The sequence below is a fragment of the Artibeus jamaicensis genome, unplaced genomic scaffold (genome assembly GCF_021234435.1).
Source record: "Artibeus jamaicensis isolate MK-2021 breed Jamaican fruit bat unplaced genomic scaffold, CSHL_Jam_final contig_519, whole genome shotgun sequence".
Classification (NCBI taxonomy): Eukaryota; Metazoa; Chordata; class Mammalia; order Chiroptera; family Phyllostomidae; genus Artibeus; species Artibeus jamaicensis.
The window spans coordinates 39,389,815-39,403,327 of record NW_026521871.1 but is presented as its reverse complement, the minus strand read 5'-3'; the positions used below and the strand labels follow the sequence as shown (position 1 = coordinate 39,403,327).

The 13,513-nt window shown below is 32.2% G+C and overlaps 1 protein-coding gene across 2 annotated transcripts in view; it reads left to right on the top strand.

The window, feature by feature from the left end:
- The window catches only part of TOP2B (DNA topoisomerase II beta), a 68,104-nt gene that overhangs the window by 47,428 nt on the left and 7,163 nt on the right, over window positions 1-13,513 (top strand). For both annotated transcript variants that reach the window (XM_037144004.2, XM_037144003.2), the window contains exons 24-32: window positions 572-767; window positions 912-1,003; window positions 3,880-4,035; window positions 4,181-4,264; window positions 6,541-6,735; window positions 9,569-9,713; window positions 9,923-10,090; window positions 11,639-11,843; window positions 12,735-12,814. In XM_037144004.2, coding sequence (XP_036999899.2) covers window positions 572-767; window positions 912-1,003; window positions 3,880-4,035; window positions 4,181-4,264; window positions 6,541-6,735; window positions 9,569-9,713; window positions 9,923-10,090; window positions 11,639-11,843; window positions 12,735-12,814 — 1,321 coding nt within the window. The remainder of the gene's footprint in view (window positions 1-571; window positions 768-911; window positions 1,004-3,879; window positions 4,036-4,180; window positions 4,265-6,540; window positions 6,736-9,568; window positions 9,714-9,922; window positions 10,091-11,638; window positions 11,844-12,734; window positions 12,815-13,513) is intronic.

The following is a 13,513-nucleotide window of genomic DNA, read 5'->3' as shown; positions in this document are numbered from 1 at the left end:
CTTTTAGATTTAAAGAAGAGTAAAAGAAAAAAATCCAGAAATAGTACAGTATCTGTAAAAAAAAATAGTGCCATATTTATATGTCAAGAAAAGCTGATGGAAAAAGGAGAAAAAAGATGGAAAGTAAAATTTTCAAGAAAATTGAGGAAGTTTAGGTGAATTATAGCACAGTTATAACAAAAAAGAGAGGTGAATGAATATATGGGAGAGAGAACTTTAAATTTAATGATTTTAAATATAGACTGTTCAATTTTAGTTTGAAAAAAAATTTTTTTAGCTGGTTTTCTAGCCACATTAAATAAGAAACCTTTTTAAGGACCTATTTTTACCTTTCCAAATTATTTCTATTTTAAATATTTTCATGATTTTGAGAATTGAATTTAGCAGCTTTCTAGAGTCACCAAAGGAATATTTACATTAATGTGCTTAATAGTTTTGGTTTTGTTTAATATCTTTTAGGAGTGGTGTGTGTTTATATACTTGCATTATTAATTTAAATACTATAGCTGTCTCTTAAGTTAAAAATAGAAGTACAGATTTATATAATCTTCAAAAACTTTGTTTTGCTTAGGTACTCTTTGATCATATGGGATGTCTGAAGAAGTATGAAACTGTGCAAGACATTTTGAAAGAATTCTTTGATTTACGGTTAAGCTATTATGGTTTACGTAAGGAGTGGCTTGTAGGGATGTTGGGAGCAGAATCTACAAAGCTTAACAATCAAGCTCGTTTCATATTAGAGAAGATACAAGGGAAAATTGCTATAGGTAAGATGCAACTTTTAAAAATTTGAACATTAGTTAAAATGGAAAAAATCTTTATTAAATAGAAGACATTTTTATCAGTAGAATATAAACAAATACAAATTGAATCTCTTTTCTTGATCCTAACTTTATTTTTCCCTCACATAGAGAATAGGTCAAAGAAAGATTTGATTCAAATGTTAGTCCAGAGAGGTTATGAATCTGACCCAGTGAAAGCCTGGAAAGAAGCACAAGAAAAGGTAATCATTTGCAGAACAAGACATTCAGAGAAGCTTTTAAAAGCAACTTCCAAAACAAATCAAAAACCCAACCCCTAAAAGTTTAAATTTAATACTGCTTAAGGTGCTGAGTTGTCTGTTTGGAGACTGAAGTCTTCTGTTTATCCACAGAACAGATACAGTACAGGAATTTGCAGTGCACACCCACCACAAAGCACTGTGCCAGTGTGACTCAACCAGGGCCTGGAGAAATGACTCCAGGTGTGAGAAGGTAGCTCAGTCTCCTTGGCCTTTTTTCTGAGCCTGCCATTAAAGGGTGTCAGTTATGGTGGTGGTTTTTGTGAGGTGCATGTGTACTATCTGGGAACTACACTGGTAGCACATATCATTTCACACTGGTCAATGGGCACAACACGGTATCCGGTCACCATTCACTTGATCTGGTTTCAGTTTATTGTGGGAGGAGTAGAGAAAAAATGTTCAATATTATCATTTATTGAGCACCATTTATGTTCTGTCCTGTGCTTACATCTTCAGCTGGAGATTTAAACCCTGGAACTTCAGATTAAAAGTCTGATGTTTTAATTAAATTGTCCATTTCAGATCATAAATTACTAATATTAATTCAGTGAATTGAAACTTTGAGATTCCCCTCAAGAATTGGTTTCTTGCTGTCGTGAATAATTAAGAGAAAAATTTTAAAAGACAATACAGCATTATGATTGAGAACATAAATGTACAAAAGGAAGAACATTAAAAATGATTAACTTTTTATTCTTCATTAGAATATTGTGTACATATGATACTGATAATGTTAGCATCTTTGAAATACAACTATGATTATGTGACATAACCTGAGCTGAATCTTTAAACTTCCCTACATTTATGAGTTCTCAACCATGTTTTTCAGATTTTTCATCAAACTATATTGAAATGCTGCTTTCATTTACACTACTATAACTTTTTTCTATTTTTAACAGACAATAGAATGCTATATATTAGAGTGAGTAAAGTTAGAATGAACTATATATTTTGCAATTGTGTATTAAGATAATAGACTCATTCCTTATTTGAGAAGAAAGGCATAGAATGAGATTGGAAGCGTTTAGAATTAAGGTGATTCAAGCACTTTGTTTTCCTCTTTTTGTGTTTTATTGCATTCTAAAACCCAAAATTATAGTTTATAAGCTACTTGCCCTTCTGTATCACTGTTGGTTTAAACTGCATTTTAAAAAAATTAACTAGTTAGGTAATAAATTTAGTGCTTAGTTCTAAAATATATGTGTTTAGAGTTTGAGAATGCCCTTCTGGTGAAAACAGATTTAATGGGTAAAACCTAGTGCTTGAATTTAATAATTTCATTGGCACCATCAAAATTTCTTCTGCATATTGGTCATGGGTTCATTTTGGGGGTTCAGGTAACAAAAGGAGCTACCCTTACAAGCATATACTGCTGTGCAGAGTTGGAGAACAGATAGTTATAGATAATTAGTATATTATAGTTTTTTCAAAAACAGTAGAATTTGGTCATTGGAACTTGAAAAGTTTATTTCTGAAAGTAGCCTTAGTGACCTTCATATTAATAATGGTACATACACATATTCTTGGAGTGCTCACTAACAAACAGTACTCTGGCTATCATAAAAACCTAGGACATTCAATTAGATTTCTAAAGTGTGGGTTTAAACAGGATTTTATGACACTTGAATAATATTTTAATTATACTGGAACAGACTAAACATTCCATAGCAACACACTCTTCCATGGTGAATTTTTTTAAAACTGTAAAAATTTTTAAATTCTAAAAAATTTTATAAATTATCACAAGTTATCTAGATACATATTAATCATCTATGATTAATAGATGAACTACAGCATTCCTTATTTGGCTACTGTTGCTTAATTGAATTTGTAGTTTTGTTTATGTAATGAGGCATTTTGCTTTGCAATTTTTATTTTTATCCCTTTGCTTCTAAAGTATACTTACTTAAACTGGACTTTGTGGGTATACATTATTTTTACTGAACATTTTAAATTAAATTGTAAAGTTTTTCTTTTTTGGTTACCAGAAGTGAACTTTTTGTTTTATGGAGTGTCATGGTTAACTCAGTCACTTAAAACTATCTGAATGCCTTAAAAAGTTTAGATGCGATTAAATTAAGATGTAATGGCTGTTGTTATTTAAAAAAATTTCAAGGTGATGTCACCTACAATTTCTGCTAGATTCATTGGATTTTAAAATTATATATTAGCATGAGGATTTCTTATTGCAATTCTTTCTACAAAAAAGACCTTATAAATTAAATTTTAGAGTAGCCCTTATAATTCATACTCTTAATCACCAGCTCTTAAATTCTTAAATGAAGTTTCTTAGTTCTTACATATCTAGTCTTGCTTTAGAGAATTTTTATTAAGAATGCATCTTTACAGAATGACTATATCTTAGCATATTTAGTATAACTAAAAAATTTTTCATGATATTTATTTTGGGTTTCAAATTGTTCATTCACTCACTAATATAAAAATCTGATAAAATGCAGTGATAAGACATTAGTTTCACTGTATTAATTTTAATATATGGTATCTTCTCATTTTCGTGACTTAGAGTGCCTGGGCAGAGCAGTTAATTTTTTATTACATTCCTAGATAGATAGGGACTGAATATACCACTCCTTTTGAAGACTTTATTATACATTTTTAGAAAATTCAAACTTTTTATAGGAAAGATATACTTTTAGGTAATTTTGCAAATAATCTAAAATAATGCCACCAAGTAAAAATGTAAAATTTAGAGTATACTATAGCATTAGCAGAATTTTTAAATCAGTATTCAATAAAATTCAACAATGATTTGATGCTATGTATGACTTTAATATAAAGTTTATTATTTTTTACAGGCAGCAGAAGAGGAAGAATCACAAAACCAGCATGATGATAGTTCCTCTGATTCAGGAACTCCTTCAGGCCCTGACTTTAATTATATTTTAAACATGTCTCTGTGGTCTCTTACTAAAGAAAAAGTTGAAGAACTGATTAAACAGAGAGATACAAAAGTATGAATTTTTGTGGGTTAAATAATTTGAAACTATTTCAGTATTGTCCATATCTTTCTTTTTTCAAAAATAAGTATTTTGATTTACCGCTTATACATTTTTAAATTATCAGATATTTAAATCATGCTACTTTTTTTTATCATAGGGGCGAGAGGTCAATGATCTTAAAAGAAAATCTCCTTCAGATCTTTGGAAAGAAGATTTAGCAGCATTTGTTGAAGAACTGGATGTAGGTTAAATCTCTCTTAAGACATATGTAGAAAAGTAATGTTCATGAAACAAGAATGAAAATTCTTTTCAATTAAATGATCTCAGTTTCCTTTAACTCTGTGAGGTTAATGTGTGTATAAGCTGCATGATGGTTAAACTTCTGTAAAGTTAAAAAAGAAAGTTGTGTCTGGTATAGGTGATTGTATAAAGATACAAAGTTGAAAATTAGATTAAATTAAATGCTAATACTTTCCATAAGTAAAAATTTCTTGACTTCAAATTAGCTTAATGATGATTCAACTTAATGTTTTCCCCCCAAAGCTACAAATACACACACACACGTATGTATATATGATACAATATAGGTACTTTGATTTTTAGAAAGTAGAATAGTCTCTTTGGGCTTATAACAGAAAATTTTAATGTTTTTTGGTATGGCTTATTTTTGTCCAGGTAGAATTCTAATTTTTAAAAAATGTACAGAAAGATATAAAATGTAAACATTTTCTAAAATAGGTATTTGTTTTTATCCAGTTAACTCACAATTTTATAATTAAATGTAGCAGTTCAATGAGCATCTGATTTTGAGTAGCACAAGGTAGTTACTATTTATTGTTACTCATATGATTATTTTTGTGTTCTTTTTACTTATTTGTTTCGTTAATTTATTGTCCACATGGTCTAGTTTTATTATCATGATCTAAGTCAGAATTAGAAATATTATAAATGAGTGTGGTATATTAGTCACCTTAGTAAAATTTCTGGCATATTTTGCACCCAACGAGATCGGGTGCATTCAGGGTGGTATGCCCATAGACTGACTTCTGGCATATTTTAGTGGGTTTTCTTAATGATCTTTCACCTGTCACAAATATATGTATGCCTTGATTTATGCTTTGCTTTTATTGAAAATTAATTAGATTTTTAAAATTTGAGACCTTTTTATTCTGCTGACTTATACATTTAAAACTTAATATTCATTAAATATGAAACAATCACATATTTGAAAGGAAACTACTATTCCCAATTAATATTAGTGATATTCTAATATCACTGACCATTAACATGACACATAGAAAACTTTGTGGTTATGCCAATAAATTTCCTTATTACTGAAAAGGTACCACTGAAAACAATACCAGTGAATAATCTACTGTTTTGCTTTTTAATTTGCCACCTTATTTTATTATTTGACAGTTAGTAGATTCAAACAACTTATTCTGTATTTATATATATTTTTTTACATTAGAAAAATTTAGATTTAAATTTCATGTTAAACTATGCCATTTAAAGTCTAATGATACAATTAACTGAATCTTTATTGTATGTTGACACTGTATTCCTTATTATCCTGAGAGTGACTGCCATCCTCCCCACCAATGAGAGAGGTTATTTAATATTAGCTTGTTATATAGACGAAAGTCCTGAAGTTTAGAGACATTAAGTAGCTAGCTTAGAGAGAAATTATATCATTATACTTAAGAGCAATTACTTATCCAGTTTCTTCATCCATAAAATGAGGATCATGCAGTTTTTAATGCCTAGGGCATAGTAGATTCTTTATGAATTATAAATGTTGTTTTGTGAGGATTTATAACTAATAAGTGGTAGTGCTAAGACTGAAATCCAGATCTGTCTGATTTCAAAGCTTATGTTACTTCTGTTAAGCTGTCATGCTATAAGGATTTCTTAATAAACTTTTCAGGAAGTTGGCATGTTTAGTACCTTTCAAAGCTTGCCAATTATTTGAAGGAATAATTTTATAAAATAAAGAATTTTAAACATCAATTATAATTATTTCCTCATTTAAATATTATTACTTAGAACCTCCTTAGTTCAATCTAACTATATTCGCCCTTTTAATTTTCGTACTTTCTGACTTTGAATTTTTTTCATGTTTTTTGTTATGGCTAAAGCAGTAGTAAAGAATAGCTTCATACTTAACAGAACTACCTTTTTGTATGATTTATTAGGATTCTGATGATATCGTCAGAAATCTTGACTCCATAATGCAGCATAGGACTTTAGAATAGGAAGGGGCCATTTAAGTCATTCAATTACTTTGCTCCTGTATTACAAGTGAGAAGCAAATTAGATAGCATTGGGACTACAGTACAAGTCTTCTACTTAGAATTATTATTTGTCCAATTATTTTAGATTACTTGAAAGGAAAGCTTAATTCCTTATTAAGTGAATGAAATTAGTTTTAATTTCTTACACAATAGGGATTATCTTTTTTAATGAGTTGTTTGTGTACCTGTCTTGTCCCACCTCCCTTGTATAATTATATTTCAGAAAGTGGAAGCGCAAGAACGAGAAGATGCAATGGCTGGAATGGCTGGAAAAGCAATAAAAGGTAAAGTTGGCAAACCTAAGGTGAAGAAACTTCAATTGGAAGAGACAATGCCCTCACCTTATGGGAGGAGAATAGTTCCTGAAATTACTGCCATGAAGGCAGATGCCAGCAAAAAGTTGCTGAAGAAGAAAAAGGTATGATGTATTTCTTGCTCTAGCTCATTGGCAGATTCCACCTTCATAATGAAATATATATGTATTTTAATTTTACTGTGTGCTTAAATAATGATACATTTTGTTTCTAATACAGTCATTTGTGGTAGGAAATCATTTGTAGTATGAAAGCAGTTGATTAGCCAGGGACCTACATGGAGAGCTACCTACTTGATTCTGTTTTTAAAATGGAAGACAGAAATACTCTATTCAGTAGCATTTTAAATTAAAATCATGGAACAACAACAAAAAATGTTTATCAACTTAAAAATATAAACTTTAGTATTGTGTATGACCAATCAAGAAAGTCTTATAGCAGAAAGGGTCTGTTAGGCTGTTAAAATAAGCTATTATGTTTTACTGTTAGTTAAAAAATCATCAGGCAAATCTATGTCATTGACACTGATCACGCTATTGAGGATTAAAAGTATGAGACTCACCTGCCCTCCAGCAGATAAGCAAGTGTTAGCTAGAAGGAGGAAACATTGAAAATGCTGTTCAGAGCTGAGGAAACAGGAAACATGATGTTCTGAGAAAGACTAATTTTTCTGGGCACGTTGATTTTAGAACACAAGGGATATATAGGTAGATATGTCTGACAGTCTAATTAGAGCTTGGGAAATGAGCCCAAAGAGCTGGAGTGAGAGATTGGAGAGTTCTCTGTTCAGAGCTCTCTCTCCTACTGTTTTGATGAACTGAGGCCTTACTACTTCCATCTTACCTGGTTCCCCACCACACAGTTTCACTTAAACATGCACTCACTTTCTGCTTAGGAAAATCTTCTCTCTCCTCCGTAGTTGGTATCTGTCAGGTTCAGTTTTCAGCACTGTTCTCTACACCTTACATAGTCAATAGTTCCCTTGAGTAATGTCATCTATGCCCAGAGCTTTTTCCACTCACACAGTGACTCTTAAATCTATGTCCCTAAGGTTTTCAGGAGTGCCAGGCTGTTACTGAACCCTAGCAGTAGGGGTCCTACCACTTGCCACCAACAAATAAAAGCTCTGGAGGCAGAGTTTGGTGGAAAGGAAAGGAATCTTTTTTTTTTTAATTTTTAAAATATATGGGTAACAGTGTTAATGGGGAAAGGCCAGAGTATGACATCAAAAATAACTATTCAGATATTTATATTACAACTACTACATAGATTCAAGAACTGAAAATACCACAAGAACAAAAATCTGTAACACAAATGTTTACAGTATTGAATTAAGCTTACCATAAGCAGCTCCGAGTTAATGACTGTTATCACCAAGGTTATTGGACCAGACAACTATCCTTGTTCTCTGAAACACATGCTTCATGTTACAAAAAGTAAATTAATTCCCACAAAGATACTACTAAAGAAGGCACATAAACTTTGGTCCCATTTAGTTTTTTTCCCTCTATTGAACCACAGAAACTAACATTTTAGTCTGATAGGCCTGCGCTGGAAGTGGTGACAGGCTACTGTAGCTATTTGAATGCCCAGATCCTCTCAAACTCAGCATTTCTGAAACTGGACTCATCAGTCTAATTTGAAAGCTACTCCTTCCACCTCTGTGCCTTATCTCAATTAATGGCACTAAGAACCATCACTAACATTGGCCAAAAACCTGGGAATTTTCCAATTTAATCAGTAACTAAATCATAGTGGCTGCCTATGAAGCAATTCCAAAATCTACCTCCTTATTTTGGTTCCCATTGACACTATCTTAGGGGATTCTGTTTTCTCTGAGATAATTTAAAGCAGTCATCTAATCATGACTTCTGCCTTTCTTCACTTTATTCCTCTCAGTCTTGTCTCTTACTACCAGAGCAGTATTTCCAATAAGTCTACCTATCATACAAATGCTTAAAAGCTTTTAGTGACTCCCCACTGATAACAGATTTCTGTGTACACTGATTTCACTCCTGCATGCCTCCCAGTGTTTCTGTGTGATTAATCTTTCCTCTCACCTTGCCTTGAGTCCTAGCAGATTATCTCCGCTTTGCTAAACAATGTGATTCATGCCACTGTGTCTTTTGCCTGGGATGCTCATTCTTCTGTCCTTCTCCTCATCCAGCAAATGTGATTACTTTAAGACTCAATCCTAAAGGTCCCTTTGTGGAGTCTTCCCTGACCCTGCCCTAGACAGAGTTGCTCACTTCTCCCCATAGGTCACTGTTAGACCTCCCTCTATATTTGTTATTTGTATCTTAATGACTTGTTCTCTCTCTCTCTCTTCTCTTTCTCTCTTGGCTTTGTCTTGTAATGCCTACAGTGCATGACTCGTGTTGCTTATTTTCAGTTAATAATCTGAAGATTTTTTCCTAATATATAGAGACCAGAGCTATACCAACTTAGTTTGCAGGTGCCTTTTGGTATACTTAGCTATTGGTCTGAAAGTCCCACTGGTAATCAGAAGTGGCCTTCTTATTTTTTATGGTTGCTTTTAAGTACCCTGTGATCTCATGGTGTGTACCAGATCACAGTGGTAAGCAATACCATTTGCTACAAATAAATAAAGTATGGTCTGATCAAAGTCATCTGTTAAAACCTCAATAGAAATATATTTTATTATTCTTTATTTTATTTTAATTGTTGTTCAAGTACAGTTTTCTGCCTTTTACCCCATTTCAGCCCACTCCCCAGCCCTCCCCACCTCCCTCCTATTTCCACCCCCACCTTGTTTCTGTCCATGTGTCCTTTATACTTGTTCTTGCAATATTTTATTATTTTTTACTCATCTAACAAGAAGAAGCAATCCATTGGCTGAAAAGGTAGCTCTAAAATACGTGTTGTTAATTTAAATTGTATTATTATTAATGGCTTGATTTTTTTTTTTATGTGTAGGGTGATCTTGATACCACAGCAGTAAAAGTAGAATTTGATGAGGAATTCGGTGGAGCACCAGTAGAAGGTGCAGGAGAGGAAGCGCTGATCCAGTCAGTGCCTATCAGTAAAGGCCCCAAGCCCAAAAGAGAGAAAAAGGAACCTGGTGAGGATTTATTTGAGAGCTTTTTTATGTGAAAATTTATATATTCAGGGTATTACTAGATTCTTTTAACTGTGTCTTTTTCTAATTGTTTAATGCCTCCAATGTTCATGCACATTTGTTATTGTATAAGGAACTTTATAACAGTTTTATTTTTGCTAATGGCATTTGTACAAGTATTAGTACATATTTCATTGTTCTTTTGGTTTTAGGTACCAGGGTGAGAAAAAGAAAAACACCTACATCATCTGGCAAACCTGGTGCAAAGAAAATGAAGAAACGAAATCCTTGGTCAGATGATGAATCCAAGTCAGAAAGTGACTTAGAAGAGACAGAGCCTGTGGTTATTCCAAGAGATTCTTTACTTAGGAGGGCGGCTGGTATTGTGATACATTTTATATTTATATGATAGTTTGATTAAGTTAGTGTTACTAACATGTTAGTATTCTTAGTATTACCAATATTACTAAAGTACTAAACCAGAAGTTACAGTTCACAAAGACAAAAATTGCTTTACAGAATGGTCTTTTCTGACAAAGTTGGTCATAAAACAGATTTCCCTAAAATGAATTATGTTTTCTAAAAAATTTTATTAAATTTATTGGGGTGACATTGATTAATAAGATTATATAGGTTTCAAGTATACATATCTATGATACGTGATCTGTATATTGCATTGTGTGTTTACCATTCAAAGTCAAATCATTTTCTTATTGATGTTTATTACAAAGGTTGGTTTATATTCCCTCCATGGTTTGAAGATTTTGGGCAAAAAATGTATTTTGGTAGTATACCAAGAGTGACAGGTCAATAGAAGTACTTCATAGTTTTTTGTTTAGTTTTCTACCCCTTGTGTCTGAAATTTCCCCTACTTTAGAAATGTGATTCCATGCACATAGCATTATTTAGGTAACTACAGTCATAGAGTTAGGCTGCACAGTCCCGTTTTGCTATTATGTATTACTGTTAAGCATGTGATTTGATCCTGTGTGAATTTTCATTAACTTGAAGTCTTTAGGTAATTAAAAACTGTTGAGTGCCCTATTTTATAGATTTTTCAATGCTAAGTCCTGATTTACTTACTACAAATGTCATTAGGGTTATTTTATCTCTGGGAGATACTTGTCAAAATATATGTCAGGCCTTAAGTTCTTTGGTTCTCTAATCACAAAGTAATTCAATTTCTTTTTATAACGTGCACAGGTAGTATAATATATATGAATCTTTAATATATGTAACAATTTATATAAAAATTAAATGCTTCAAAACCATTACATGTATCTGGAATGACATAAAAACTTATATAGCATCCAAATGATTTTAAAATTTTGTTTTATAGTACATGCTAGAAATTATAGTAAAACTTATTTGTATTATACCAGTGTGCCTTCCCCCATAGTTGGTATCTTTCTTTATACATTATATTAAATTACTGTCTTGCTAATATATTGAGGACTTCTATATTTCTTGTTCATCTGAAAAATCACTCTTATTTTGTAACTACTATGAAGATAATTTTTATGCAAAAGGTTAAGAGAAAGATTTGCACTTTTTAAAGACCTATAAAATTTGCATTTGTAATTGCAGACATGGGAAATCTTATATTTGTAGTCACTTTTACAGTGGTGATAAGACTCCTTTCCTAAGTAATATTTAAGTATGACAGGCAACAAATAGTCTTACCAGTTTATGCTTTCCTAACATATACAGCATTACCCCATAGCCTTCTGGGAAGTACAAGATAGGTGTTAACACCATCAAAATAACTGAGGCTAAAGTTGTTGGCTTTCATTCTGTAAATGCTTGTCTTTTTTTCTCTTGAGTGTTTTCAGAGATAGCTGGAATATTTTTCAAATGCATTATTCCTCATAATATGGCATGTGGATAAAGCTGGATTTTATTTTAACATTCTTCCACTTTTCTCCTAGCTGAGAGGCCTAAATACACATTTGATTTCTCAGAAGAAGAGGATGATGATGCCGATGATGATGATGATGACAATAATGATTTAGAGGAATTGAAAGTCAAAGCATCTCCCATAACAAATGATGGGGATGATGAATATGTTCCTTCAGATGGCCTAGATAAAGACGAATATACATTTTCACCAGGCAAATCAAAAGCTACTCCAGAGTAAGTAATGAAGTAACTGCTGTTCAGTTATATGGTGCAGTTAGTTGATTAGGCTCTAAGAAATTGTTATTCTAGGTAAGGTCCTGCATATGAAGCTATAAATATGGTTAATGTTACAGGTGTTTACATAACTGTTGCTATACTTTAGAACATAAGTTGGCAAAATTTTTTCCATAAGGGGCTCAATAATAAATATTTCAGGTTTTGCAGGCCATAAGAGAGCCATAAACAATTGTAAAAAAACTAAGGTAGTTGTGTTCCAGTAGAAGTTGATGTACAAAAATAGGCAGGAGACCCGTGGGACATAGTTTGACAACTCTTGGTTCAGAGAAAAATTAATTACTCATTAGAAATGGGAAGTTTAGTTTTCTTTCCTAGCTTTGGCTTTGACTCTTCTTGCCTCTGATGAGTGTGGACACTGACATGTAGGATGTGAAGTGGGGGACCTATTTAAGATTTTGAAGAAAATAATTTGCCACCTATTATAAAGTATTTTGCCATATGCAGTGTAGGATCAAAAATAGGACTATTGCCAACTCTAATGGAAATTCTGACTTTCTCTTTGGATTTTTTCCAATAATTTACTAATGTTAAATCCTGGAATGGTTCTATCAACCATAAAACTTAATTTAGTGATATTTTGAAAAACTGAACCTCCACTCAGTTCCCATTCTCTTACATTAAGTTATTGGTCTGTCTGGCATCTGTGTGAATGTGTGCACATCTGTACATATCACAGCAGAAAAACTTTGGGCTGCTGTAACAGAAACAAATGAAAGAACAAAATTTTGTTCCGTGATTATAATCCTGCAGTACATATTATATATGATTTATCAAGGTTGAAGCAGATATTTAACTTATATTGTGGTGTTTAATTTTTCTTTCTAATAGAAAATCTTCACATGACAAAAAAAGTCAGGATTTTGGGAATCTCTTCTCATTTCCTTCATACTCTCAGAAGTCAGAAGATGGTATGCTCATTGAGTCTTTTGATTGGTTATTTATATTATTGCTATGAGTTAACTTCAGGATGTTTTAATGAGTAGATACTTTACCTTCTTTTTACATTTTCCTCAATTTAATAAGGTTTACTTTTCCTGAGGTGATTCCCAACTGCTTGGTCAGAATAGGCATTATGGAAGCATTTAGGTGGACAGGCAGATGCTGACTGACCTGTATGGATGTAGGGAGTGTGGGTGTGGGGTAGTGTTTTAATGAGTGAAAAAAATATAGAAATTTTGGAAGATTGAAATCTGATTTTCATGGCAATGTGAATATATGTTTGACATTTTTTTAAGTTACAAGGGCGGCAATATGCAGATTTGTTCTACTAAATCCCAGTGGCTGACAGACTAAAGCTTTCATAGAAGCCAATGTAATCAGAATGTATATTTTTATTCCCTGTATATCTGTGTGTGGCATTTTTAAGGTCAAAACAATCTGGTTAGATTGCATTGACTGTCTTGAACTTTTTAACACATACATACATATAGATAGATATACATGGATCTGGTACATTCTATATAGACAGATATGCATATTGACAGCATGTTAGAACAGTTATATAGCTATTTTAAAAGTAAGAGGCCTATTTTGGTGTCAGAGAGAGAGGGATGGAAGGAGGAATTAATTTAATTAATTTGAATGTGAAAGTAAGCCTACATGCTTTT